This window comes from Carica papaya, chromosome 4 (assembly GCF_054855325.1).
Source record: "Carica papaya isolate Zhongbai chromosome 4, ASM5485532v1, whole genome shotgun sequence".
Classification (NCBI taxonomy): Eukaryota; Viridiplantae; Streptophyta; class Magnoliopsida; order Brassicales; family Caricaceae; genus Carica; species Carica papaya.
Genome location: NC_142312.1, coordinates 27304045 through 27329039, shown reverse-complemented (window position 1 = coordinate 27329039; position 24995 = coordinate 27304045). Strand labels below are relative to the sequence as shown.

General features: G+C 35.1%; 5 protein-coding genes and 1 long non-coding RNA gene across 7 annotated transcripts; 3 read left to right on the top strand and 3 right to left on the bottom strand.

The window, feature by feature from the left end:
- Positions 1-269: 269 nt before the first annotated feature.
- LOC110820630 (DNA-binding bromodomain-containing protein) lies at positions 270-6483 on the top strand. The gene is made up of 9 exons (XM_022050157.2): positions 270-932; positions 1576-1621; positions 1740-1818; positions 1899-1944; positions 2039-2137; positions 3238-3306; positions 3395-3731; positions 4206-4351; positions 4427-6483. Exons 1-9 carry the CDS (start codon positions 474-476, stop codon positions 5834-5836), a joined length of 2691 nt encoding a protein of 896 aa, XP_021905849.1. The 5' UTR covers positions 270-473; the 3' UTR covers positions 5837-6483.
- A 3741-nt stretch (positions 6484-10224) lies between these two features.
- MYB120 (myb domain protein 120) lies at positions 10225-12749 on the top strand. Its single transcript, XM_022050346.2, has 3 exons — positions 10225-10578; positions 10996-12103; positions 12190-12749. Exons 1-3 carry the CDS (start codon positions 10225-10227, stop codon positions 12471-12473), a joined length of 1746 nt encoding a protein of 581 aa, XP_021906038.1. The 3' UTR covers positions 12474-12749.
- A 1463-nt stretch (positions 12750-14212) lies between these two features.
- Positions 14213-17551, bottom strand: LOC110820781 (autophagy-related protein 8C-like). Its single transcript, XM_022050368.2, has 6 exons — positions 17398-17551; positions 17204-17275; positions 16035-16090; positions 15867-15919; positions 14795-14913; positions 14213-14717 (listed from the first exon to the last, which is right to left on the bottom strand). Exons 2-6 carry the CDS (start codon positions 17238-17240, stop codon positions 14605-14607), a joined length of 378 nt encoding a protein of 125 aa, XP_021906060.1. The 5' UTR covers positions 17241-17275; positions 17398-17551; the 3' UTR covers positions 14213-14604.
- An 892-nt stretch (positions 17552-18443) lies between these two features.
- LOC110820760 (CASP-like protein 2D1) lies at positions 18444-19608 on the bottom strand. 2 transcript variants are annotated; one of them, XM_022050343.2, is made up of 3 exons: positions 19418-19608; positions 19120-19231; positions 18444-18744 (listed from the first exon to the last, which is right to left on the bottom strand). In XM_022050343.2, exons 1-3 carry the CDS (start codon positions 19606-19608, stop codon positions 18481-18483), a joined length of 567 nt encoding a protein of 188 aa, XP_021906035.1. In that variant the 3' UTR covers positions 18444-18480. The 2 variants fall into 2 exon arrangements, with proteins under 2 accessions (XP_021906035.1, XP_021906036.1); XM_022050344.2 differs by having other exon boundaries at positions 19156-19231.
- Positions 19092-19798, top strand: LOC110820761 (uncharacterized). Its single transcript, XR_002540950.2, has 2 exons — positions 19092-19233; positions 19503-19798. It is a non-coding gene; the product is annotated as an uncharacterized LOC110820761 (long non-coding RNA).
- Positions 19799-20683: 885 nt separating this feature from the next.
- LOC110820868 (Galactosyltransferase family protein) lies at positions 20684-24783 on the bottom strand. Its single transcript, XM_088218601.1, has 11 exons — positions 24306-24783; positions 23468-23558; positions 23157-23218; positions 22860-23071; positions 22644-22707; positions 22384-22456; positions 22132-22252; positions 21891-21978; positions 21669-21794; positions 21466-21572; positions 20684-21213 (listed from the first exon to the last, which is right to left on the bottom strand). Exons 1-11 carry the CDS (start codon positions 24416-24418, stop codon positions 21065-21067), a joined length of 1206 nt encoding a protein of 401 aa, XP_088074727.1. The 5' UTR covers positions 24419-24783; the 3' UTR covers positions 20684-21064.
- Between the last annotated feature and the right edge of the window lie 212 nt (positions 24784-24995).

Genomic DNA, 24995 nt, shown 5'->3' with positions numbered 1-24995 from the left:
TGAAATTTCAGTGTGTAGGTCAGTCGGAAAAAAAAGCCGGAAGCATAAAAAAATGACAGCAAAAATTCCTGAATCAGGCCAAGAGCGTGAAAACACGCGCCAAACTGCAGCTTTAGAAAAGTTTTGCAAGTAGAAAAATAGGACCAAGTGGGCAGCAAGCGAGGGGACACGCAAACCCTATTTGGGCAACGGGCAGCACTTAACGGCCGTCATTCCGACGCCGTTTTATAGACATACACGCAACAAATATCAGCAAAATTTCTATCACCCGCGGGGCAACCCGAACCTCAGGCTCGGCACCCAAAATTCCATCTCTCCTCTTTCGAAAAAAGCCAAGCCACCATCGAAAATAATGGAACCAAACTAGGAGAGAGAGAGAGAGAGAGGAGAGAGGGGGAGAGAGAGAGTAAAAAGAGTAAGAGATACTGAGTTGTAGGGAGAGAAAGTGAAGGTACTGAGTTAGAGAGAGCGAGATGGGTCAGATCGTGAAGAGGAAGAAGAAAGGCCGGCCATCTAAGGCGGATCTGGCGCGTAGGTCGGGTTCGCCGGCGAGGGCAACGGAATCTGAAGTGCGCCGGAGCCTCCGACGAAAAAATGTGAGGTATAACATCGACTACGACGATTATCTAGACGAGGACGAGGAGGACGAAGCAGAGGAAGAGAGGAGAAGAGAGAAGAAGCTCAAGCTCGTGCTTAAGCTGAACCAGAACGAAGGCGACGGCGAGCCAACCGCGCCGAGTCGAGGTCGTCCGTCAGCGCGTGGGAGACACGCGGTTGATGAGGACGAGGAAGAGAGAGAAGAAGAAGAGGAAGAAGAGGTGGATGAGGAAGAGGAGTGTGGGAAGAAGCCAGTTAAGAAGAAGAGGATTAACGGCGGTGACAATGATGAGGATGACGATGAAGATATTGATCGTGGTGATGATGATGAGGAGGTATGTACTGAATCATTTGTACGGATCCGATGGGAAGTAATTAGTAATGTATCCAGGGTATATTGAACTGAGTAGTGAAAGTGGACAGTGGCTAATATTGGGGTTTACCAGAGAAAGAGGGAAGAGAGGAAGAGAGTGTACACCTCAGCTGAAATCATCCACACTACTGCGGAGATTTTTCTAATTGGTCCAGACTTCTATATGACTCTCTCTCTCTCTCTACTCTCTACTCTCTTTCTATATCTATCTGTCTCTCTCTCTCTCTCTCTCTCTAGCTCCTCACATTCTCTGTTATTGTGTGTCGGGGGGATTGATGGATATTAACGGTCGGGGTCAACTGTCAAAAACTAACGCACGCTCTCACTCTCTGTCTTTCTCTCTCTTTCTCTGTCTTTCCCAAACAGAATCTGATCACGCTCCCACCTTTCTCTCTCTATCCACCTCTTTATCTCTCTATTTCTGTGTATCTTTTATTCTCTATATTTATCTGCATGTCTATCTGTACCTACATATTGTCTGCTTTAACTGTCCCAGTCTATGTCGCACTGTCTTTATCTTTCTCTAGTACGAGAAATGTTGCCTTGATTGGAGGGTATGTATTTATTTGTGGGCTAAGGCTTGTGAGTTTCGTGGATTTTGACAGGAAAAGGGGAGAAAAGCAGGAGCCAAAGGTCGAGACTCTGGCTCAGGTTTATTTTTGGGTGGATGTGCTTCTTTCTTTTTTTTGTTTTCTGTAAAAATCTAAATTTGGTGTTTCAGAGAGTAAATCTGACACGGGTTTGTTGAATTTGTGGTGTTTTTAATTAGGGGTGCCATGTGATCCTTCCTCTGGGATTCCCTTGCCGGATAGGAAGTCACTGGAGTTGATTCTTGACAAGCTTCAGAAGTTGGTGACGCATCTTTTCTGTTATCTGTATGTGGTCGCATTATGTTGCTTATTGATGTTCTGGTATTGAATTTTAACAGGAAAGACACATACGGTGTATATGCAGAACCAGTTGATCGTGAAGAGGTTTGTGGAATATACTTTCAGGTTATATGAATGTTATGAAGTAAATAATAGCATGGGGGATTTAACTTTTTCTATGTTTTTTTCGTTTTTTCAGCTTCCTGATTACCACGATGTAATTGAGCATCCAATGGACTTTGCCACGGTGAGGAAGAAGTTGGCAGGTGGATCATATTCGATATTGGAACAATTTGAGGTGGGTAATAGTTTCGTTTGGCTTTGTCATCCTGCTATTTATTGCCCTGCAATACGGGCTGCTCCCTTTGATGGTTCTGGATTGTGTCAGCTCGCCTTGTTTTCTAAGAATTCCTGTTCTGTTACTTGTAAATGCATGAGATTGTCCCTGGTGAAGAATTTTACTTTGCTCTTCCTTTTAACTATGTTTTATCTTGTTAGAGACTTTCCCTCGACCCTCTGCTGTTTTTCGCTCTTCAATTTTAGTCTTTTCACTGACAAAAAGATCATGTGGAGAACCCATGATTGATGACTGTCATAGTGTCCAAATTAAGAAGGGCATGTAGAAGTCTTCCGTTATGCTTTTGATTTACTTTTAGATTCCATTGGTGGACCTTCATTAGTTTCCTGAATCTGCATTTATTTCCGTGAGGAAACTAGTGCTTGCCAAATCAATATCCAAACTTATTTCTTTGAAGAATCTAGTGTTTATAATCATTATTTCTTTCCAATTCTAGATATATTTATCCCATGCAAATATAGATTTCACTATATTCATGGACTCCTACATAAAGTAAAATTTAGTCATGCTTTAGGGCTTGTGGTTGAGGAAAATGACTGGCCTACTTACACTAAGAATGGAGGATATGGGAACTTCAGCGCTGTTTTGGAAATCCTCAGTGTTGTCAGTACTTAATTTGAATGCTACAGAGCTTCATCTGGATGGTTGAGAATTGTCACCTAAGTTTCAGTTAGAATTTAATTGCTCATTTTACTAGGTATTCCAAATTGAGTCGGTAATTAATGGCATCTTTTAGCATCTATTAATGTGATGATCTCTTACTTGCTTTTGTTTTTAAATTTAGATGACCTTTTCCCATCTTAAGGGGGAAAGAATTCAACTTTAAAAATAAGACTCCTATAGATACTGATTAGAGAACCCAAAATTTGTTGCCCATGGCACTGTGGTTGATAGACTGCTTACATTTAATACTTCAGAAACCTTTGAACTGAAGTTCCTTATGCTTGAAGTTACTGAATTCAAATACCTTGCCTAGAAATTTTGTTCAAAGAAATGCATACATTTTACAGTGGCTCATGGAGCTGGTTTTCTTAATGCAGAGAGATGTATTTTTAATTTGCTCAAATGCCATGCAATATAATGCACCAGATACAATATACCATAAACAGGTATTAGGTCTTTGGGATTTTTTTCCCTCAGCTGTATTGTTCTTATTTTGTTTTGTGGTTAATTAAGCCATCCATTTATTTTGTGGAGGCACGATCCATTCAAGAGTTGGCAAAGAAAAAGTTTGATAAGGTAAGGATGGATGTTATTGAACGCACAGAGAAAGAGTTAAAGTCAGAGCAGAAAATGAAATCTACTTTCTCGGTGAAGAAGCCCATGAAGAAACCTTTGAACCGTGCCCTTCAGGAACCTGTTGGTTCCGATTTCTCTTCAGGTGCTACTCTTGCCACTGCAGGAGATATCCAGAATGGTTTGATTGCAACCCAACCTGGTGGTTATGAGAGGCCAAACAATACTGATGGGATTGTAGATGCTAACTCATTCCTAGTTGATAATAATGTAGAGAAGGCAGAAGAACCATCATCAGGTTGGATGCTTCTTTTTTTTTCTGATGTTTTTCATATTATTCCTTAAATCTTTGCTGTGTAATTTCAGAAGCAGATATTCAAAGGATGAATATATGTTTTTCAGAAATTTTTATCTTATGTTGGTATTTTTAGCCTATGGAAGGGATTTTACAGCATTTAGCATTAGATTCTCCTTGCCTCTTTCAAACACATCCAAAGACAATACAATAAGATGATATGCAGGGTGCAAATGTTGGTTTCTCAGAATTTTTATCATTATTTTACCCTATGGAAGGGATTTTACAGTATGTAGCATTAGATTCTCTGAGTCTCTTTTAAATAGATTGGAAGCCATTCAATAATAATCTTGATTTGGATGTGGCAGATACTGTGTGATAACTTCCTAGTGGCTGAAATTTTATCCAGAAGTGTTGCCTGCTGCTCTGTTGTCATTTTGTTGCATTTTTTTGTCCTAATTGTTCCTTCTGTTTCAGGAAAAGGTCTCTTAACTAAATTTGCGAGGAAGTCGTCTGCAGTCGACGAGAACCGCCGCGCAACCTATAATATATCTAATCAACCAGTTGTTAGACCAGATTCAATTTTTATGACTTTCGAGAGTGAAATCAAGCAGCTTGTTGCAGTATGACACTGAGAACTTCTCTCCACTTGATTCTAATATTCTCTGCTCACCTTACTGATATTTTTTCTGAATCAGGTAGGACTACATGCAGAAAATTCTTACACCCGGAGTCTGGCTCGCTTCGCTGCTACTCTTGGACCTATTGCATGGAAAGTTGCATCGAAGAGGATTGAGCAAGCACTGCCTGCAGGTAGCAAGTTTGGTCGTGGATGGGTTGGAGAATATGAGCCACTTCCAACTTCAGTCTTAATGCTCGAAAGTTGTAAAGAAAAAGAGTTTTCACTGTTTACAAAGCCGAAGTCTAGTGTTGATTTGCGGAGGGATGACATGCATGTTAAGACCACTGTACTCGCTAAGGAGCAAGCTGCTAGTGGAGCTGCCTTAGAAGGGAAATCATCTTTGTTTCATCCTGCTTCTGGAAAGGTCTCAGACGGAAAACCTTCTTTTATAACTTCTCCAGGAGCACAACCAAATTCCCCTTTTCATGCTACTAACCAGCAGCTACAAAATCCACTATCTCGGACCTCTGTTAACCCTCAAAATCATAAGGTGTCAAAGCAAGTTGAGTTAAATTTGCCACCTACAGCCAATCAAAACAATGCAGAGTTTGTTCCGGAGAAGGCAAATTCAAATTGGTCAGAAACAGTAGCCTTGAGGTCAAGAGAAATGTTAACAAGAAATGCAACTCTTTTACAGTCTGCTTCTCAGAAGCAGCTGGATAATAATGCAGTTGCCAGTGGAGCATTGCCTGATGGAAAAGTCACAAGTAATGGTTTGAATAACCGGATGGTTAGTCCTACATCTGATATCATTGCCAACCAGATGGCCCGGGCAGCAACCTATTTCCCACATGCACAGGAGCAGGGTCTTAATGATCCGGTTCAGCTGATGAGAATGTTTGCTGAAAAGGCTCAGAAGCAACAGAATCCTTCAAGTCAACCAGCAGTTGATCCCCCATCAGCTGCATCATCGGTCCCATCTGAAAGAAGAGATGATTCAAGTAACGCTGCAGCAGCTGCTGCTCGTGCATGGATGTCCATAGGTGCTGGAGGGTTTAAACAAGCAAATGAAGCCAGCAGTCCAAAGAATCAGATTTCTGCAGAGTCATTATACAATCCAGCTCGGGAATTCCATCCACAGATTTCGCGAATTAGAGGGGAATTTCCTTTTTCGGCTGGGATGCAATTCTCACCTGACAAGTTCCCACTTCAGGCTTTTGCGCCACAACCACTACGTGGCGCAAACGAAGCGCAGTTCCAAAACAGGCCAATAGTCTTCCCTCAGTTTGTTGCGGCTGATTTGGCTCGGTTTCAGGTGCCATCACCTTGGCGAGGCCTTAGTCCACATGTTGTCCAACCAAGGCCAAAACAGGAGACACTTCCTCCTGATTTGAATATCGGTTGCCAGTCTCCAGGTTCTCCAGTTAAACAATCTTCAGGTGTAATGGTGGACTCACAGCAGCCGGACCTAGCTCTGCAACTCTAATTCTGGAAGGATGAACATTGCTGAGGAACTGGCAAACGAAGGAAATTCAAATGCTACATTCGGCTCCCAGTCTTAGGGATGTGAAAATTCATTTCCTAAGCCATAGTTGACAAAAATTTGAGAATGCCTTGTTTTAGTGGCAGGTCTTGGATTTTGATGCCTGACTTGATATTAAAAACCCTCTACCTGGGGTTAACAACTTGCAAATGTCAGGTTTCAGTTCTCTGACCGGTTTGAACTCGTATAAAATGGATATTGTGCTGTAAGATCAGAGTCGAGTTGCAAGTGGAATCCGAAGGACGTGGAGCAGATTAATTTTGATATATATCTACATGGTCTAACGAAAAAACTGCTGACTTGGCACGGCACGAATGATATACTTTTTATCCAGGAGGTAAAATATTTCTGTTGATTAGAAGTTGTTGATCAGATAAGGTATATATAAAACCTAGTCGATGGGTGGGTTGTACATTGATCACAGGTGGATGAGAGAAAGTAGTTGGTTAGATTTCAGTCATGGCTGGCTGATTCCCTTTTATGTCATTCCATTGACAATACCAACTTCTTCAGTTCATACTTGCTAGTATGATTGTTCTGTACATGTGAATCAAATTTCTCACAAATGGAAAATTTCAATTTCACTCCTATTTTTGATCTAATTTTGTTAAAACTCTGGACGATTGAACCAGTTCATACTTTGCTTGTATTGTTGGTTAGATTCTCAGAAGTCATGTTGAAAAGAAAGAGTCCAATTCTAAAGAATGATAAGAATTGGTCGGATTTAATTTTATTTTTATCTTATTTTTCTTTTTTCATTTAATACAAGATCAGTATAAATTAGTACGTAAAATAATTAAGTAATAAAATAAAAATTAATTCCAATTAATTTCTTGTTTTCTCTCTCCAATTGAGAGGAGCCATAAGAACACATTAATATTATTTATTTCATAAACTCCGCTAATCAGAAACAATAAAAATAAATAAATAAAGAGAGCAAATTTTCAGTCCCTGCAGAATCTCGGGACCTGAAATATTGACGAGCGTTTGAAAAGCGATCGAGTTCAATCAGAGAAACGTTAATGGTGGATGTAACCCTAATTCTTCAGGGATAATTTCGCCTTCTGCCACAGAATGACCGAAAACTCCATCATCTCCATCTCGCCTATTAACGTATAAAAGTATATACACTATTAATACCATTGACGATTTCCATCCTCGTCCGGTCCCCTCCATCAGATCTATCTCGTCAGGTCTTCTCCACGAAATTCCCTGCTAGGCTACTTCCGTTTATCTGATCAGCGCTCTTCGTTCGCTTGATGTTCGGCATTTTCCGGCTGGAATTCTTAGGGGTGGTTCTTAGAACACAAATATCACCTTTGCATTCGTAGCGTCTGGATTTGGGAGATTCGTAGAAACAGCTGATTATATTCGATAACAAAGCCATGATCGTAAGCTGGCTGCTTCTCCTCCGCGTATCTATCTATATATAACATGTATGTTATATATATGCAAGAAAGGAAGGATCAAAAGCTTGACCGTTTTCCGTCGCCTTTGCGTGGGCGAAGAGTCAATTTAAGGTTTTATATATGTTGGTAAGCTGCACACGCTACGAACGTTTACACCATTAAAATCTTGGAAGGTAGAAGAAGAAGCTGATCGTGGGACCCGAAGCTTGGTCTTCTATTTTTAAACGACGCTGAAATTGGAATGAGGCAACCATATTTAAAGCAGGTAGATTTTCTTATTTTAATTTCATACTGATCCTAATTTCGTAATAGATAAATTTTTTTTTTCTTAAAAAAATGTGTATATATATATATATATATATAGGGAGAGAGTATATGAATGTCATGACTTATCATACAAGCCAAACTAAATTTTTATTTTTGGAATTTATTAGGAAATTTATAATTATTTTAATTATGAAATTAAAACTAATTTTATAGACAGGTTCGGGGAGATTAAGATATATTTTGTCTCAATTTCATTTGGGATTATCTAAAAAAATTGTATATTCCTTTTATTTTTAAAAGTAAATGGAGATTTCTAAATAAATATTTCACAAATAAATATAGTCAACCTAAGATAATTATAAGATATTTTTACATAGAATAAATTTAGTTATAATTTTACATGTTTAATATATAACTAATAAACTTCATTTATATCATAAGTTTTATTTTCTCAATTATTTAAAAATAAATAATAAAAATTTTCAATTTAAATTAACAGAAAAGTGACAATTAACATTAGAAATCGTATTAACACGAAATAGGTTGATATAGTTACAAATTCGGTGTAGTCTTATGGCGGTGGACCAATCTCATGTGTCGGAAAAGGAATGGGAAGATCTAACAAAAAAGGAAGAGGTATTTTGGGTACAACATTCAAGAATTGATTGGTATAGTTTGAAAATTAAAGTATCTCTGTATTTTTGTGTTTGAACGACAGACAAAATAATGAGCATGGATGACGAATAATAGACAGATCGAGAATGTTTTCTTCATACTTTTAAGAAGATTTTTACACTAGAAAAAGAGAAGAAGACATGGATGGGCAACTGATTGTGTCATATTTAGGGTGGTTGTGAGTTGCATGAACAAATAATTACTTATTGGATGCTTCCATTGAAAGCAGAAGTTCTTAGAGCATTACACCATATCACCTTGATGGAGGGTGTGACTTTAGCCATCCCCATATACATTACGAATATTTCATTTTCTCATATAATATTCACAATCAAATAGAAAAAATTAGTTCACAATTTTGACAAAAAATAATATAAAGGAGCATAGAATTCGTTAAATAGTGTAAAATAAGACGCGTGCGAGAAAACTTATATAAGGGGACTTAATTTTAGAGATTTGAGTTATTTTAATCAAACTCTTTTAACTAAGCAAGTTCGAAGACTACTTCAAAATTCAAATTTTACTTATTTATCGGATTTAAAAGACAAATTATAGCACGTAAATCTAATTATATGTGAAAAAATATTATAGATGAAAATAAATTACTTCAATGAGACGTATGTTAGAGAATTAGTTACGGAGAACTTACATATAAAATAGAAAAATAGATTCAAAATAATCACGGTAAGGGAGTCTATGTACCGGGCCAAAGTTAGCTTTTAACTTTTCATGGTAGTTGATTTAATTCATGGGACAAACAATACATGAAATGAGTGACTTATTGAGAAACTTGTTTTTTTTATTATCAACTATCTTATTAATTTCATTGAAATTTTATATTATTCAACTAAATATTGTAATCAGATTGTAATGAATTAATACTAATTGAGTTAAACATTGCAAGAAAATTACAATTTTATTAGAATATTATTACACTTTGGTTAGTATTTTTTTTTTAAAAAAAGATTTATATATATAATTATACAATTTGTCTAATTGAGATTCAATTTGAAAAATTGCGTCTACTCAAGTATTTTAGGGAGCTTATGATGGCAAAATATGTTGAGATATAATTATTATTTTATATTTTAATAATTATGATGAACCTAAAAAGTAAATTTTTATTTTTGTAATTTCCAAGGGAGAAAAAAAAAAAAAAAAAAAAAAAAAGGAACCAATCCCATTCCCTACTCTTCTGTCACTCCATTTTGTTTCACCGCAGTGAAAAGTGTTAAACCCCAACCAACTTCATCAATTCAGAGCTGTAATAGAAAAGCCAGAGCAGGCTGTTGGGTTTAGGGGGTTAAAAACTAAAAAAGTGAGTAAAAAATGGAGCCGCCTAAAAGGCTCCACCATTCAAAACAAGAAAAAATTTATCCCCTTCTCCCAAATATTTTTACCCTCCTCCACTAAATTTTTTTTTTTTACCCTTTGTGGGTCCCACTCTACGAGACCCCACCGAACATCCCTTCAGAGGGCCCCACTTTCCATCCCCCTCCTCCTCCGCCTCCTCCTCCCCCTCCTCCTTCCCTTCCTACAAATACCAGAAAGTCATTTCTCCAACAATGGCAGGTTTTACCATGACGAGGAGCAATGAAGAAGATGAACTGGAAACTGGAAACTGGAAACTGGAACCAATTATTATCACCATAACCAGGATCTTCTATGACGTTTGAGGACCATCTCTCTTTCTCTCTCCCTCTCTGTTTCTCTCTTTCTTTTTATGAAAATAAGGAGACCACCATAGAAATCTCTAACTTAAAATTTCTCATTCTGGAGTATAAAAAAAAAACAAATAAGGAAACCCACCATTTTTAACCCAAAACCACGAATACCCTTCATGTACTTCTGCTAGAAATCTTGTCTGCGTTTCAAAAAATTCTGTGAAGAACTGCAATACGTTGTGCTTTGTAGGACATAGAATTGTCGATTTGTTCTTGATATAGTATTGGTGTTTTGGTGCCGTGGGGGGTGGTGAAAATGATCCCCTACGGCATAGGAGAAACAAATGCAAGTGGGTCGTCAAGATCGAGCGGTGAGATTGGGGGAGGAGGAGCTGAAGGTGGGGTCGGAAAAGTGATATTGAAGAAGGGGCCATGGACGGCGGCTGAGGACGCAATCCTGGCGGAGCACGTTAGAACGCACGGTGAAGGAAACTGGAACTCCGTGCAAAAGATCACCGGGCTGGCTCGGTGCGGCAAGAGCTGCAGGCTCCGGTGGGCTAATCATCTCAGGCCGAATCTCAAGAAGGGCGCCTTTACACCTGAGGAGGAAAGGCTTATCGCCGAGCTTCATGCCAAGCTCGGTAATAAATGGGCGCGAATGGCAGCTCAGGTAACAACTTTGTTATATCTATATATAAATAATATTATATATGTATGTGTGTGTGTCTCTTGTATGGTGGGTTTCAGGGTTCTTTTGTCTGGTTTTGAGGGTTCAATTTTTTAAAACAAAACCAATATATACATATGTACGTATATGACAATAAATGGGCGGGTATTGGGTTTTTCATTCTAGTTTCTTTCTCTCTTTTTTTTTTCAATGAATTGATCCTTCATCTTTATATATCTAAATAGAGAAAAAGCACTAATCCTCTGTAAGTTTTGAATGATCTAAAGGCAAATTTTCTGTGCTTTATCAAACTGGTATCCCAGAAAAAATAAAAAAAAAACCTCTGTTTTTCTCTGGTTTTGTTTCAATTTCTAGAGAATCTAGAGGCAAATCAATCAAATTCATGTCTGTTTTTCTTAGTTACCGGGAAGAACAGATAACGAAATCAAGAATTACTGGAACACAAGAGTTAAGCGTAGACAACGACAACGTCTTCCTCTTTATCCTCCCGATATCGAACCAACCTACCAACAAGAAGGACAACAGCAACCATTCTACCATTGTCATCAGCAACAACAGCCTCAGCAGCAGCCACACTCACAGCCCATGACACCGATCTCTCCGCTCTCCTCCTCCGCACCCACGACTCCATCTTCGTCTTCTTTCACCTTCCAAACCCATCTCCTTCCTCATTCCCCAACTCCCACAACTCCAAATCCTCCTTCTCCTCTAACTCCTCCTCCTGTGTCTCCAGCTCTTTCTTCGCCCCACAATTTCCCCACACTCTCTCTTTTTGGAAATGGCACCAATTCTCCATTATCTACCGCTACCACCCCTACCAGCAACGCGATCATCAGCCCCTTCTTCTTCCCACGAGCACCTCCTCTACTCCAAACCCCACTACGCTTGAGGCGTCTGCAACATGAAACTGCTACTAACACTACTACTACTCCTCCTCTCACTCCTAATAACAACACTACAAACACTGGCTGTAATGGATTCATGTTACCCTTTTCGTCTTTGATTAACGAGTCTTCGTTTACCTCACTCGTAACCCGCCACAGTTCATGTCCTACTACTCCTACTGATGCAATTTCCCCACAATTACCCCTTCTGGGTTCTCCCACTGTTCCTTCCTACTCATTGAGTAATAGCCCCTTGACTTTTGGCCCTGGTTCGCCTCAAATGCTTCGAGGTGGCCAACAACATATGGTTCCAACAACAGATTCGATCTTTCCAATGAAAACAGAGCTCCCTTCAAGCCAACTATTGTCCCAAAATTCATTCAGTGAGTGGGCATTGGATGCTAAGTTGAAAAAGAACAGCAGAAAGAAGAAGATGATGTTGGGGATACGTCCATGCAGTACTGGGTTGCTGGAGGATTTGCTGTCTGAGTCCCAGAATTTTGGAGGGGAAAGCAGCCATGAGAATATGAAAAGGAGACATATTTTGGAGTTGGAAGAAGATAAGCCTGGATTGGGTGGGTTTGGTTCCTGGTCTGATACAACTAGTATCAGCTTATCTTCAGGTCAGAAAATCTAATTTACTATATATATATATATATAATATTTATGATATTCTGCAATAACCATGAAAGTAATCTTTTTTTGACAGACATAGGATTTAAACAGAAGGAAGAAGTACCTACCCAGATAAACACTTTACACGAAGACTTGACCAAATTAATCAACGGTGTACCTTCCATGCGTGTTCCTGATCAATGGTACAACGATACAGGAGATCAAATCTCCAATGGCCAACAATCTTCAGTCGTTACAGATGATAATCTGGGAATTGATCTGCAACAGATAGCTTCACTGTTCCCTGTTGACCCTGCAACAGAACCAGGAAGAAACACTGGTTCTTGCTCTTGGGATAACTTACCTGGGATTTGCTAAGAAGGGTTTTTACCCTTTACGGGAGGAAGAAGAAGGGACTGAAATTACCCTCCCAAAAAAAAAAGTTTGTATGAAATATTATTAGGGTTTCTCAAGACTGATTGTTTCCTCAATGGGGTTTGATTATAATCATTATTTTTAATCTTTTTGTCATTTGAACTCTCTGTATATATATCTGTTGTTCCCATATGCAGTAAGATCCCAGAATCGTATTGGAGATTAGTGGTTCTGTGATTCTGCACCACAATTACTGAGCTAATTTTGATTGCCTCTCTCTATCTTCATCTTTCCGAGTAAAACCAATTTTTTTGTTTGCAGTCAATCGAGTTACCATAATGTTTTATTTTGTTTATCAGATGGTAAAAAAAAAAAACGAAAAGGAAGTGCTTAAAGTTTGATTTAGTATAAGAAAGTTCTCTAAGACATTTGATTGAATCTTTTAATAAAAAAATAAAAGATATTGCCACCCACTTTCTGTATTTTTCGAGCTTTAATTTATACGAGTTGTTGTTAAATCAAATTATAATATTTAATTTAATAAAATTAATAACTTAATTCTGATAAAATTATAATAATTAACTCGAATTATACTTTAACAAATTTATGATATTTGTAAATAAAAAAATATTTTAAAATAATTAAATTTTTTTTATTGAAATAGTCACAATAAATTAAGAAATTTGAGATAAATTTTTTCTAGTGTCCACAAAAAAAAAAAAAATTCAACTTACATAATTAAAAGTAAAATTACTTTTTACCAAAATACCTTTTAAAACTATTCCATTCTCATCTTCAGGTGTAGATGTAGAATGATTTCCAACAGTTTTTCACTTACGACGATATTATGGATGTCTCCTGATTTCAAATGTGTATGACGATCTCTTAATTTTTTTTGTAAAAAAAAAAAAAAATTATTATATTAAAATATATTTTTAAACAGTTAGCGGTTAATTCCCATTTTAATTTTTTTTTTAATTGATTTTCACTATAACATCTCTAACTAAAGGAGCTATAATTATTAAAACATATTTTTATATAGTGGGCAATTAATTCCCAATTTGATTTTTTTGTTTTCCTTTTAAATTTCAAGCTCTAAGTTTTAAAAATATTTGAGGGTTTATTAAGCATCTTTATTTTCAACCCAGAAGCCATATATAAACTTCAATATGAAGTAGATAAAAGACAACTGAACATTCTCTAAATTTAACCATGTCCAACGATGATGAACTATTTTAACCCTGCCTAAATTTGAAAACATATAGTCTTATCATTTCACACGGCAAGAGGCAGTAATTAATTGCTGTCAAATCAAGTTTTTGGTGTTCCAAACGAGCAAGCTTTAAAGCTTCTTCCCTGTTTTTACTGAGAACAAGGTCCAAGCTGATCACTATCTTATATGTGTATATATATAGAAACCAAGTATTGGGAAATTCTACCCTTCTCATTTTACAAGGAGATATAGTTCACCAATTAGTTTTTTTGTTTTCTTCTTGAATGGTTAGAATTCTTTTTACTGTAATATAACGGTTGAAAATGTGAAATAAAAGATTATCATCAAAGAAGAGAATTTACAATTCAGTTAAAATATTTATAAGATCTCCTATATTCTCTTCGTTACATTTAAGAGAAAGATAGACAATAAAGAATACATTGTCCATAGCCAAGGATAAAATTTTGGAGAGTTCATAGTCAATTTTATAAAGCTTGAAGTAGTTTATTCTTCTATCAACTGGTATAGATGCTCAAATGTTCAAACTAATAGCATTAATATGACTTATAAGAGCTCACAATCACATATTTTCTGACATGGGACTTTAGATTTCACGGAATTTTTTCCAAACTTGAAATATGTAATTACCACTAAGCTAACTAAGCCTGGAGGCACCAAAATCTACTATTAACATCTCGAGAACAAGTTGAGTAAGAGATAATCCAAGCCCTATGAGTAAATAACCATAGAAATCTACTTTCATCAAATGACCAGGTATATCCATAATACCAAACATTAAGCAGAGGGCAGCATCCAAGAAGATCTAACCTCCTGATTGGCTGCTTTGGGTTCAAACAGACACCAAATATTTACATCCTTTACACCACCTAATTTGTCTTCTCAAAGTTGTATTGACAGAGTTCAGCAAGATAGTCCTTCAAATGATGCTCCAAATGTATTCTCCCCACTGTAAGTCATGTACAGGAAACCATCTTCATCCTTGTGCTCTTCATAAATTGCAGACATCATGGCAGCTGTAATAATAGAAAGGAAATTATAAGTGAACTACAGTTGTAAAATTGTATCAATTGAACTCACAAAGAGTTCTCACCAGTGGGTGGTAAAATGTTTTTGACAAAGACAAATATAGCCTTCTCGGCGCTAATCTTTATCCTCTTCCTCACCACGTAAACAAACTGCCCGACAGTAAGATCAGCAGGGACCAGATATCTGCAAACATCATGGTCTCAGACTCACGAGAATATATTCTATGGAATCAGTTTAAAACTTATCATAAGAACTTTGTTTAAGAACAGATGGTACTCAATTCAAACCAATTAGTACATCAGACTGCCACCAGATTCATCAATATACCCATTTCCACAATATCTACACACTGCAACGGACTTATTTTCCAATAAGCATAAGCTTATCTAAAAGTGTTTTAATTTTTGTTACTCGTTTGATCAATAATAAAGAATTCTTTTCAGGGAGTAAATAACAAATAGCTAATAAGTTGAACAACTTAGCACTTTTTCTAAAAGTGTTTACTCTTCAAAAGCTATTAGGATGTAGCTTTTATTTTAGAGAGCTTATAAACTCTCTAAAAATTTCTTGGATTAACAAGAAATTGAGTAAAGTAATCTTTAACAATTTTAAAAGTCTATCTCCATATACCCAAGTAACACCATGCATCTTTTATGGTGTGCCTTTTGTTACTTTAGCAATACCGATAACTTATAAGCTATATCTTTACCGAACACATAAATAAACTAATATTACTTACAAGGTCGTGTTTTCCAAACTCTTAAACACAAATAAAGTATGTTAGGTTATAGATAGATAAAGCACTTATAAAGCTTATAAGCTCTTTTATTTTCGGGTGGAGCCAAACATGTTGTTTGGCATATGGACCAGCATTGTTACTTATTTTTCTAATGACAGGAGGTGCATAATTACATAATCTAACCCAAACTACTTAATATCAATAAAATTATAAAACAAAGATTTTCCATAAGCCAGCAGTCACTATCAATATTTCCACTTGAAAATGGAAAACTGCTACACGCAAGGATGAAAACGAACCTTGTTCAATAAGGACCACACGTGCAAAAATCAAGTCCAGAAACATTAAAATAAATATCTAGAAAAGACCATAAAAGAGAAACTAAGATATCACTAACTTCTTTTTGTCAATATCAGGTATGTCACTTGTTTCGGCTTTCTCCACGATAATCTATACAGCACAAGAAAAACCAATGAATAGAATGGACGAAAATATTGGTGACATACATCCAATAGAATAATCGATTTTCCATTGTGCATAACACATATAACTTAATTATTCATACCGGTATTCTATCAGGATACTTCTCCCTAATTCGGGAAGCTTCTGCCTGCCTCCTTTCTGCCATATAAAATCAGTTAGTCTTAACAGAAAGTAAAAAAACAAAACACTTGGTCCAAAATGTGAAATTCATTTCTAATTTCACACTTACTTTTAACTATAAAACAATGATAATACTACTTATGAAAAATTGAGTTTGTATAAAATTTTATATGGAATTGGAGTTCCATCAACCTTAATGGAATTTGAGATGTACTGTTTCAGTTCTGTATGATGAAATTTCATATAAGCTTAATGTTTTTTGTCATCACAATACGATTTACAACCTCTTTGAATTGAATTAACTGTGGATTTACAAATAATTCCACAATAATCTATATATTTGTTCCAATCATAGCCTAAGAATGACATCAAGCAAATGATACAGAACCCAGGATCAACCAATGTGATAAAAAACCCACATATGCAATTTAACACAAAAAACTTAACCCCTAAACAAACCTTCCCTACTTAATCCACAGTCGACTTGTGATTGAAAATTAAGATAATTGTGATAAATGAGTTGATTAGATCATCACAAGGAAAACCTTGATAAACTAAACTATAAAGACAGCCACTGCAAAAAGCTAAACTAAGTAATATTAAAATTCTCTAAACAAAATTACTCCTATTAGAAAATTTTAATTCCAGGTCGACAAATTACGAGTACTTTAACGACTTTTCCATCTGTCAATCTGCCTATCTCTGTAAGTTCTTTATTTTGGGTTAGAATCTAAAATTGTTAACACAATCAGAAAGAAAAATCCCAACCATCTAGTGAAATAACAACTTTACTTTCTATCAAAATCCATCATTATGCCTTCACTTAGTTTAAGTATATATACTCTATGCTAACTTTACTTAACCAGCCAATATTTGTTCTTCACAGTCTTACAGATTATGCTTTTGCAGAACAAATTTCTACAGGGTCACAAAAATCTGACAGTTCAACCCATAAATTTATGCAAATACCACAGGTTTTTTTTTGGAGAATAACAGATCATTCTCAAACAGATCATCAATCCACTAGCAACCCAGATCAAAAAATAAATATCCCTCAAATAAAGTTAGGAGGTTTCAAATTAAAACAATCTAAACACAGATCAGAGAGAGAGAGAGAAAGAGGAAGAGAACCAAGTGGGTGTTCAAGTCTGAAGGAGCTCTTGGCCATGGCTTGCAGGGTCGTCTTCTTCAACTATGCAAATACTGTTGAGTTCATCCAATGAAATTAAAAAGAAAAAAGTCGAGATTATTTTGCTTTCATCTAAAACTATTTGAGAAGGAGATAAAAACAAATAATTCGCCGATGAAAAAGGAAGACACTTTACCAAAAGATACGGATTTGGGAGATCTGTGCTCTTCTAAAATATTTTATAGTGATCGTTGTGTTAGGAGAAACGAGAGTGGAAGAACAAAAGGCATTGGTCGGTTTTATTGGCCACAGTGAGAGCCAAACGATGTCGTTTTGCTGCAGCGGAGGGATTTATCACTTCTTGGCCCCAGTAAATTAAAGGTCCTTGCAAAATGTTATTATTTACACAATCCTGTTTTATGTATAATTATTAAAATCAGATTTAAATTGACTAATCTGATTAGTTAAATTTTAAACAGAATATTTACTTAATTTGATTGATTAAGCCTATTAAATAAATATATATATTTTTTATTAGAATTAGAGTGTATAATTTTTTAATATTTTTTTTAAATACAAATGTTGTTTTTAGTGAAAGTTTCAGCAGACTGTGAGTTTAAAAAATATTTAAAATAATTATTAATTAAAATTATTTATTGTTAAAAGTTATTTAGCATTTAATAAATATATCTACAGAAAATATTATTGATTTAAAAAATTAAAATTTTATAATTGATAAATTATATATTATAATTTTTAGTTTTAAATATATAAAAAATGAATTTTAATTTTAATTATTATATAAAAAAAACACTTTATATTTTATTAATTTAGTTATATTAATTTTTTAAAAAAAAAATTAAAAAGAAGAAAACAAAAGTGATACTTCCAATGTGATATATGTTGGGTGCAAGCATTTTCTTTGAAGCTTCCTATAGATTGTCAAGTGCCAAAACCATATCCTCATTTTCATGTATTATAAATATTTATATTTAATTTAACTAGAAGATAATCGAGATGTTAAAAAATTCATTTAATGTAGAATTTAAAAAATATATATGAAATTAATTTCCAACCTTATCATCATTTAATTAAATTATATATAAATTAATAAATAAATTTCATAAATTTTTTTTATTATAATATCAACATAACTTTACAGGAAAATATAATTTTTTTAAAAAAAAAAAAAAAAAAAAACCCAGAAGCAATTGTAATTCCTAAAAAAAAAAATCCAAATCATGCTTAAAATTATTAATTCTTTTGGCATTAAATTACATTAGTTCTTTTCTTCTTCCTGATTTTGAGAGGAAAGAAAAGGAGGGCCAAAGAAACTGAAAACCCTAAAAGCTGAGATTACAGATAGAATAACGAAACAAGAAAGGAGAAAAGCATGAAGAATGACTGCAACTTTGATTTTGTGGCAGAAGTTTCCAAAAGATGAACAAGCTTCGCTCCACGTAATCTCTCGATCGCCATTGTAGGTTAAGTCTAATATCTCTAACACTGCACTTCCCGATGTCACCAGTAAGTATGCTATGATCTGCTCAATTACAATATTAAATAATTAGGGCAAATTTGAAAAAGAAAAAGTAAATTACTAAATTAATCCCCAAAATTTGTTATTTGTCGTAATTTGATATTACAATTTGGTTCTTGGCATTTTATATTTTATTTCAAATATTTAGTTTGATTCTCTTTTTTTTTTTAAAAAAATAGTTAGATTACATTTATATATTTTAAAAGACAATTCAGAAAAATGGATATTCTTGTTAATAACATAGAAAAAAATGAATTAACATAACGTTAAAACAGCACCGAATATAACAATTACGGATACTGAGAAGAATTAAAAGATAAATTTAAAAAAAAAAAAAAAAAAAAAAAAAAATTGGAAGCAGAAATTTGAAAAATGAACCTGGTCGGAGACAAAGAAAAGCCAGGCTTTAGTTACCAAGCATTTGATCCATGAGGAGATAGCAGCAAGGAGAGCATAACAACCAGTTACAGCACTAATCAAAATCATGTACCTGTAAGTATATATATAACCATTTTGTCAATTAGTTTATAATTTGTAATTTCTTGAAAACATCTAATTCACATAACATTATAACGAAAATGGGTATTTATAGTTTAGACTTTAGAGTTTAAGGTTTAGAATGCAAGGGAAAAACTATAATTCACAAATATATATATATATATATGTATATATTTACTTGAGACCCATTAGATTGGTGTACTCCAATCTGCCATAGCTGCTGTTATCCTGCTGATTGGTGACAGTCACCCAAATGGTTGCAGCACTGAGAGGAATTACACAGAGCCTGAGAGAAGAGTCAAGGAGCTTCAACGATGGTGGTTTATGGTGAGTGGAATTTGCTTCACTTTGCTCAAGGTCTCTTCTCATTTTTTCCAAAAAACAGCAAAACCCAGTTTCACTCTTGCAAGAAAACTTAATGGGTCTGCTAGAGATATATATATATATACATACATAGATACAAGCATATATGAGATGTATGTATATGTGTAATCTTTGTTGTGGTGTGAAAGGCTTTTAGTGGAGAATTAGTGGTTTGTGCATTTTTGGAGAAAGGGAATCATTGTGTTGTCTGTTTGGTATTGTCTGTTGGTAAAAGATGAAATGATTGAATCCACAAACACAATTCAAAAAGCTTTTCTTTCTTCTCTCTTCTTTTCTTTTCTTTTTTTTCCTCTTGGAAATTCAAGTGTGTGAAACCTAACCAAAACTGTCAAGCAAGCAATATCCCTGTGTATATATCTATATACACATATATATGATATATGCTTCTTACATCATGATGACAAGAGTAGTTGTTGGTGAAGGGGTAGAACTTTATCTCCAGTTTGATTTTACTGCGGTTCAATTCTGTAAATCATTGTGTAATAATTTACTATCCTTTAATTTTATTCTTTTTTCTTTTAATCAAAAGTTATAGTTTCTTTTTTCTTTTTTTTAAAAAGCAAATAATACCTAACGTAATCAAAATTAAAAAAAGTTCAAAAATCAAAATATAATAGTTTAAGAATATTTTTTGTTGTAATTTATCTATTTAAATAGTGACCTTTTAATTAAAAATTTAGATCATATCTATTTTTCTTTTCCAATCCTTATTCTTAATTTTTACTGTCTCCTTAAGTTCCAACAGTATAAACTTATTAAGGAAGAAACTATGTTATTTGAAGTGCAACAAAGTCAAATTACAAAAAAGTTAAAAAGTGTATCTTTTACCCAATTTGTCAAAAGCAAACTATTGTTCACTTACAAATAAATCCAGCAAGATCTTCCCAGAAAAATAATAATAATAATAATAATAACAATAGCAAGATGACACCTAATTGTTTCAAGATCCATGAAAATTGTGAAGTAACTGTAACTACCTTGATCAAAGATGAGCCAGAGGATCAAAAATACAGTCTTGAATGTGAAGAGGCTCAAAGTGGATCATTATATAGAAGGAAAAGAAAAGAAAAGTTCTATAGCTATATATTACTTACAATCATGAGAAGGAACAAACCCTGTAAAAGGTTCACAATACAAGCCACTAATATATATATATATATATATATGAACCAGAAGGCAGCTGGTGCCTGTCCATTATATTCATACTTATTAGCCATGGCACAACTACAAAACAGCCACTTGGAGCCATGAAAAAGAATATGAATGATTAATTACAAAATCTTCCGACCTCCGGAACTACTGTTGCCCGTCTTGCGTCTCTCTCTCTCTCTCTCCCGCCTTGCGTAAAACAAAGTAGAAACTGAGCGCCAAGAGCCTTCGTGTATCCAACACCAGCATACTTGCTTCCTCCAGAGTTTGGAAGAAAAGGTAATTTAATTAGTCAAAAAGTTGCACTCCACAAAGCATTCTCACCTTCCCCACATCTTCGGTGAACTTCGTTGATTCTCTCGGAAGATTTGCAGATTCCACTGCAGCTCCAATCAAATGAGGCAACACAGATGTTGCCTGCCTGAGCCTTCCATTCACAATCTGCCATAAACAATGTCATCAACCAACTTCAAGTTTCACACCCTGCCTCCATAAATTTATCATCCCAACTCCACTAATAATTGTCTAGATACCAGTTTTTATAATTTTCTAAACATTTTTCATCATTTTATTGCTAAAATAAGTGGTACTTTCCAAGTAAATTCCACAAACAAAGCCTGTTTGCACCAAAGTCAATGAAAAATCGATGTGATTTTCCACAAATCGCGAAGATCAGAAACGGGAAAAAATTACCTGTTGTACCACAACACAGTCTCCGATCATCTATATGCTCTACATCCAATCCAATAAACCACGATCCTAATGAAACATCCTCGTTCGCATACTTGTGTAGCACATGCCTGGACAAATTTTTATTTCATGACAAAACAAATCAGGCAAATGAAATAGACTGGGAAACTCAATAAATTGTCCTTCAGCAGGGCATGAAGACTTACTGGTTAAATGATATATACGAAGCTAGGTCCTTAGAAATAGCATATAGCTGCCCTGTAGCATGTCGGAAGTATTTGTTTCCTTCCTCACCGAATTTCCAATACTCGGGTTCATGGTATCTCACTCCTCTGTCCATGAATTTGGAAGAAAAACAAAAAGAAGACTCCGTGAGATACAAGACTATATGTGTTATTTTTCGTATATGTTTAGACAAATGAACTTACTTCTGAGCTAGGACCGGACCAGATTTCATGCAACCAATATAAACCCTAGGCTTTGAGCGATGCCTAACCAAAGTTGCACCAAGTGTTCCTGCAGAAACAGATGGATGAAGTCAACAACTTGGGGACAGTTTCTAAAGATGGTCATTTCTTTTGTGTTTGTAAAATTTTGAACTGATTCTTCGAACTTGAAGGTTCAGTAATGCGAGAACAAAAGAAAGGGCTTGTTTATGCATCTTTTTACCTATATTTACGTGTACATCATCATCAACTTTAACGTAAAAATCAGCATCCCACAGAGCAACAGCAGTGGCAAAGTAAACCTTTGTCTTTGCTGACAATTCAAGGTAACCCTCAACATGCTCCTGCTCGCATGAAATTTATCATGGTAAATAACCAGATTTTACTATTTCTACAATATAAGAATATCTGTTTTGGGCTCCAATGAAAGATAAATAGAACATTTTGCTAAAAACAAATGATTAAAAAGCATTACCAGCCTCAAAAAGTCACCATGCCTTTTGTCTTCTGCATCAATTGCTCTATCAAGGATACCCCCTGACGTAGCACTAGTTTATGGAAAAAGTCAATTAGAGGAAAGTACCTTTTTTTTAAAGAAATGGTAGAGGTAAGACTCAAACTCAAGTCGTCAGCTCAGCAACAGAAGCCATCTGAGCTACGTGCTCTTTGTTCAAGACTAATTCGAGAAAGACAACAAAGCAAATAATAGCATCAAACTCGAAGTTAAGTTCAAACCTGTGACCTATTACAAAGCGAATCACAATGCCCTTCTCTTCCTCAAGCTTCTTTCTCTTTTCACCTATTTTTATACATAAAGAAATTAGGATATAGTACTGAAAATATGTAAACTGAAATATATATATATATATATATATATGTATGCAAACAACCAGTAAAATTCAAAAATATGAAACACTACCACATGAAAAGCCCGTAACTAAATACACAAACCTTGAGGCATCCAAGTAGAACGAACTGAATCTCTTCGCTTACGACTGCTAAAAGCAGTATTGACGCCTATGACCATCAAATATTTCCTTTTGGTGCCCGATTCGCTGATTTTTAATTCATCGGACACAGGAGAACCGTTCATTATCGATTCCTGAGCAGCCCTTGCAGCAGCCAATTCCATTTCCAAATTTGAAATTGTTTTATCCAGCGTGCTGCATATTTTTATGCAGTCAAAATATTAATGCTCCGATTACTTGCAGCAAAATGCACATAATGAAAGCACAGAGATTAACTTACTGTATAGCAAGATGGGTCTTCGAAACCTCCCCTAGAATGTCCTTCGATTCATGCTTGACATCCTGATTAACAAAAAGAGAAAGCATGACCAAATTGTTAACAACCTAAAAAATGATAAATAATAGAGTTGAATCATCTTTTTCTGAAAGTTTAGACTGATAGGAAATAAACAATATATTATTTATACATTAATACATCCAATCATTCGAGAGTACACTTCTCTAACTCTAATACCATAAAAAACAATAGATTTTAACTGATTTTCTACAAAGGCTAAGCACTTTGAATGCATATAGAATACTTGCACTTACTGGCTCACATCCTTCCGATACCAACATCAGCTTTTCATCTTCAACCCCTGCTCTCCGGGATATACTCTTGACTTCGGGAACCGGCCACATTCTAGTATCAACATATCAAATTAGTATTGAACACTTAAACCAGAGCCTGAGATTTCAAAAGATTACATGAAAAATTCCAGAACAAAATGCACATTTCTTAGTACTGAATCATTGCAATAACTAGAAGTAGCTATTTCTTCGGCTAAATGAGCTCTCGAAAATGGTAAGGTCTATGCAAACCTAAGCTAAAAAGTGTTCATCCATAGCAGCATTTTATGATTATATCATCACCATCAAGAGCCAAAATTATGTGCTCATTAAGACCATTTACAAACATTGCTTTCAAGTCGTAAACTTTGGCTTTTTTGACTTTTTTTTTACAAGCAACATTTTATCTTTCCTTTCAAATAAAAAGGATTCTTTCTGGTATATTTGCCGATTCTGGGATAAAACATTTTACCTTACCTTTTAATGGGTAAAATAACAGAGGGGTAAAAAGGGATTACTTTAAACTTCTACTGATTTGAATCCGCCGCATGAACTTTAGAGATCTATCTTGGGTAATTTCAACCAAAATTTTCCGTTGTTAATACCACAAATCTACTTTATACAAGAAAAAAACCAGAAACCCACATGCAAAAACCCAGAAAAATCAGAACCCACATCCAGAAACCCAGAACAATCAGAACCTTTTCTCTAAATCATAAGCCTTTCAAAACCCATAAATTGAAAAAGCTGCAGCTTAACGGATAAGCTAAACCCAATGCTAAACAAACAAAAGAAAAACTCAGAGAATGAGAAAAATTACCTATCGGAGAAAAGGATCCCAGCACAAAAGCAGCCAATACAAAGAAGAAAAGTCCATTTCTTGGACACCGCAGTCTTCGAACCTGAGTCCGATCCTCGACTCTTCCAACTCATTTTGCTCTATTCAACTCGCAAAACCAGTATTGACCCAATTATATTCGATCAATACCCATCTCAAATCTCGAGTCAACTGAGTCAAAAGACCCAAACTTAGATCCAAAGAACCAAGCCTTTTTCAATAAACCCCAAGATTCAGCCATAAACTCAAGCAAAAAGCAGGAAGTTATCTGCTTTCCTCCATCCTGGCATGGTTTATTGATTGGAAATGAAAGCAGAAGACGAACCCAGAAGTTGAAATATGTAGGCGAGTGGATTTTAGGAAGTTACGGAAGAGTGAAATTTGTTTGCTTCTTGGTTTTTGTCCTTTTATTTCCACATGCACCGACAGACTAACCACCTTTCTGATCTTCCCACAATCAGAAACCAATTCTGTTTGTTAAAATAGTAGGTAAACATATGATTATCTATATAAATATAGATTTAGTAGTTGGAATAAACAAAAATTTGATAAAAAATATTTTAATTCAAATTTTTATTGGCCTACATCAGATTCTTTATATTGTGTTAAAACATATTGTAACACCCAACCCAGAATTTAGGTTCGGCGTGACAAAATTTATTTTAAAAATAA